Genomic DNA, 4,143 nt, shown 5'->3' with positions numbered 1-4,143 from the left:
TTCGATGCTATTTTCAATATACAGATCAAGAATTTTCAGTGAAAAAAGGCCCAGGTTAGTGGTCACTGCCTCACTGGCCCGCAATGAGTGAACACCTGAAAAGAGAGAACGAAAAGGAACTGAAGAAGCCGCAACTTTCTCCTGCATCTCTGCATGATCACTGATCTGCTGGAGCACAACTCTAGCATAAACACTAGATCCTGGATGATAAACTGGAAGCAGTCATCCAGAACGCAGGCACGGTAGATAAACAAGGGCACGTGGGCATCAAGCAATGTGCACACATGAGGAAAATAAAAGCATTAGCTCACAGCTGACTAAGCATAAGGGGAACAATCCCACTGCATCATAAATTGACATCCAATGATCCAAATAATCTGGACAGCAACAGAACCAGACATCAACAAGCTGTTAGTTGCCTTAAAACCCTACCAACATCACAGAATTCTCTATTTATACATGCCTCAAGTCTCAATTGATGGGAATCTTGCACGTCAGTGTAGTTAACTCTGCAAGTTGATGATGACATCGCACATATCCAAGATCAGCAAGTTGCCTAGCTAATACGCAAGCTCAGATATCTCTCAACTGGTAGGCAACGATTTTGATGACTTCCTCTTTTTGTGAGCCAATGCTGATAGTATCTTTTTCCTGGGACCCTGAAAACAGGACAAAGCTAATGAATGAATATGAGCACAAAATTTTGACTTAAAATAAATGAATAGTTGGGCAATAGTACAATAATAGATACCCCAACGTATAACAGACTTGTTGCTACTTTTCAATTGTTGATGACAAAAATGGAAAATCACGGGATGTATATCGAACAGACAATTTTCATTAATATAACAATGGCTCAGTGTATGCATGTAGGGCTAGCTGAATCACTATCTCAATATATCTTTAGTACCTGAGTTTGTACTCTCTAGAGCATCTGGTTTTTATGATAACCACACTGAAAATGCACAGCTCATGGCCTAGTTAGGCCATTCTATCCAATTTATCCAACCAAAGTGTCCTCTCATAAGACAAAATAGGACTAGAAATATGGATAAACACGGATCTTAATAAGTATGTATACGACAAGTGGAAAGAAGATAAGGACAGGTTCCACTATGACCATGCGTGCAATCATTCAAAATAGTTTGAAAACCAAAGTTAGTCATTAACATAGTTCACAAGTTAGAAACTCAATTGCTACAGTTTCCCTTTTACGATGACTCTATCAATCTATAAGCAGGGAAGTAATAACATTATCAAGTTCTACCAACTTATATATTTGAATTGCTTCAACCAGAAAGGTCTCTTAAAGCAATGGATAAGCATGCCACCCAGTTGGGAAAGAAAAAAGGCAGCAGCCTAGTAATTGAGAATTCTATAAATAGTGATTCAATATCAAAGGCTGTGCAGTACCATTGGAATTCCTAAAGCCTTCATATCTTCTTCATTCATGTAAGCCAATGCTTTCATATCAACCTGAAAAAAATGAGTATCCATTAAGAATATTTATGGTCACTGGTCACATTCAGAATATGAAATTAATACATAAACCAAACATGCCTCTTCAGCCTGGAAATTTATCAAATACTTATCTAGATCAAGAGACTTCAGTAAACTCTCAAGTGAGGCATCAACCTGTACATTTCAAATAGATACATTATTATAGCACTGAAATGAAAGGTTTAATGATGAAGAGCAGGTTCCACACAAGAAATTAGACACCACAAAGTGCACATTGATAATGGACTAGGCAAACAGAACTTTGGAATTTGAACACGCTAAAGAGCTAGAAGATTAATCATGCATAAGACTAAACTTAAAGGATCACCGGATCAGAATTCATAATAAAGGCTGGACAAACATCAAAGGGATTTCAACATGTAATGGTCATATAGTCCATTATAAATTTATAATCACAGTACAGAACATGCAAAATAAGAAAAGGAAATGGTATGCTATTCCCATAACGTAAGAACAAATAGTGGAATTGTAATAATTGATTGGGACAAAATCCTCACAGCAAAGAATCCTCAATTATCTCACCTTTTCCTTGGATTGTTGCGGTGCAGGTGGCGTTGGTACGGGTGCAGGTGCACTAACTTTCTTAACGACAGGAGGGGCAGCAGTTGGAGGGGGTTCTCTCTTCTGAACAGGTCTGTCACTATTAACGATCTCTCTTACAGGCTTTGGGACCTGAACAGTACTGATTAGTTGAGGGCGCTGGCTTGGGATACCAGATAACTTTTCACGAAGATCTGGAACTGATGATTTCTTCACAACCTCAATCCTTTGCTCCACTTGAGATTTTTTGTTTGATTGAAGATTTCTGGAAGTAGGTCCAGCTGAACCATGCACAGTAGAAGCGAGATGCTAACAGTAAACCTCCAGAGGCAAGCTAAAATAAAGGAATGTCCAAAACTGTCCGTGCAAGTGCAATGGCTCTTACATGAAGTTTGAGTTCCTCCAGAATCCTTATAAAGCTCACGCCTCCACGTCCCATCATCCCGGCGAAACCTGAAAAAATCCCGACATGGATGATATGAGCAGGATTATTTACCTTCTGAATAAACTGGGATATCTGAACCAACTGATCACATCAGCAATTTGTAATTCTGGGAAGGTGAAACACAACAGACATTTAAAGCATTGCATGGTTAAGGCTGTGAAATAAGTTGTTGTCATTGTATAAAGCATAAATGCACAACAAGGGGAGGAACTCATGCAACCCCAGATCATTTTTCCATTGTATAAGTGGAAAATGTGCGAACCCTTGTAGAAAAAACATGACTCAGTGTTTGAGTCCGCATACTGTGACAATGTATCCACTAGTTTTAAAACGGACTAAGAAAAAAAATCCCAAGCAACAATGGACGACCACATTGGAAGCAACAGTAACAGTAGCACAATTATCCATGTTTGATGAATCACACAATCAACCACAAGCATTGCACATACTAACTACCGATTGAACCCCATATATGAAAACCAAAGTGACGAAGTTAATATCAGATTTTGCAACCAAGCATTGAAGCTACCATCTCCAGCACCACGAAACCACCTGTGATTCCTAGACCCTAGACAGCATTTCCGCAACCATCTCTGTCCAGTTACCGATCCAAACAGAAGCCGCAAACATGTAGCGCCAACGAGCACGGTAATGGCGGAACGAGCGACGATTTGAACCGGGCGAGCTCGAGGACGCACCTTTTTGCGTCTTCAGACCGGGAGCGCGAGCCGCCGCCCGACCCGAGGCGGTCCCTGACGGAGCGCTTCCGCCCGGAGCTCCTGTCCGCGTACATCGCGACTGCGGACGCGGGCGGCGGCGGCGGGGAGGGCTTGGGAGCGCGTAGTAGGGTTTCGTCGGCGAGGAGGGGAGGGGAGGACGACGGGGGAAGGGGAGCGGTGGAGACTGGAGAGAGTTGGAAGTTGGAACGGCAATATGCGGAGCTCGGAGGTGTTTTTCCAAAAAATTCTGGCTTACGGCTTGTTTCGATTTGGGCCTGTACTTGAGCAAAATCAGCCCAATAATGGTATGTTTTGGAATACGTAAGGCCCGCGTATAATACAGGCACGGCTAAGGTCTATTTGGGCTCGAAGGTCTATAATGCGCATTGGGAATTTGTCCATGCCCAGCAGGAGGGCAGAAAACCTTTTCTTTTGCACGTAGTGCTGCCTTTACATGACAATTGTGCTTTTATTAGCTGACGTGGCACCTGTGCCAACGACTTTCCTGAGCTGGCGCCCAATGGACTGTAGCAGCAAAGCACGCGCATCATTGGCCATGTTTGATGTTTGGAGAACTAGCTAAAGCTTAGAGTTAGAGTTAGAAAGTAGTCCTTGCAAATAACCCTTCCTCAAAGTAATCCTTGGGCTGTTTGGATCCAAGAGTTATTTGAGGTTAGTTGGCGATTAAAGCACTTTAGCACTCCTTGGATGGAGAGGGAAGAGAGAGGAAAAGCAGCGGGTCCACTAGAAGTAACCCATTTAGCATTTCTTGGATGGGTTAGTTTTTTTTTGGGACAGTTCCAACTAGGCCCAAATTACCCTCCATATTTGGCTACCCCAAGGGTTATTTGGACCCCAACTAACCACAAATAACTCTAATTCATGAGATCCAAACATGACCATTTGAAAGTGCATCTC

The 4,143-nt window shown here is 42.2% G+C and overlaps 1 protein-coding gene across 1 annotated transcript; it reads right to left on the bottom strand.

The window, feature by feature from the left end:
- Nucleotides 1–294: 294 nt before the first annotated feature.
- LOC120679860 (ankyrin repeat and SAM domain-containing protein 6-like) lies at nt 295–3,439 on the bottom strand. Its single transcript, XM_039961523.1, has 6 exons — nt 3,205–3,439; nt 2,447–2,514; nt 2,044–2,342; nt 1,561–1,635; nt 1,414–1,476; nt 295–659 (listed from the first exon to the last, which is right to left on the bottom strand). Exons 1-6 carry the CDS (start codon nt 3,297–3,299, stop codon nt 585–587), a joined length of 675 nt encoding a protein of 224 aa, XP_039817457.1. The 5' UTR covers nt 3,300–3,439; the 3' UTR covers nt 295–584.
- Nucleotides 3,440–4,143: the final 704 nt, after the last annotated feature.

Source organism: Panicum virgatum, chromosome 6N, assembly GCF_016808335.1.
Source record: "Panicum virgatum strain AP13 chromosome 6N, P.virgatum_v5, whole genome shotgun sequence".
Lineage (NCBI taxonomy): Eukaryota > Viridiplantae > Streptophyta > Magnoliopsida > Poales > Poaceae > Panicum > Panicum virgatum.
Note: the sequence above shows the minus strand (reverse complement) of the source record. Positions and strands in the feature narration are given on the sequence as shown.

What these genes read in the sequence shown, in the direction of transcription:
- LOC120679860 (XM_039961523.1), bottom strand. Translation starts at nt 3,299, where the DNA reads ATGTACGCGGACAGGAGCTCCGGGCGGAAGCGCTCCGTCAGGGACCGC. An exon ending in TGGAGGAACTCAAACTTCAT is followed by an intron (nt 2,343 to 2,446) that starts GTAAGAGCCATT and finishes TGCATGGTTCAG; the next exon opens with CTGGACCTACTTCCAGAAAT. An exon ending in TAAATTTCCAGGCTGAAGAG is followed by an intron (nt 1,477 to 1,560) that starts GCATGTTTGGTT and finishes CATTTTTTTCAG; the next exon opens with GTTGATATGAAAGCATTGGC.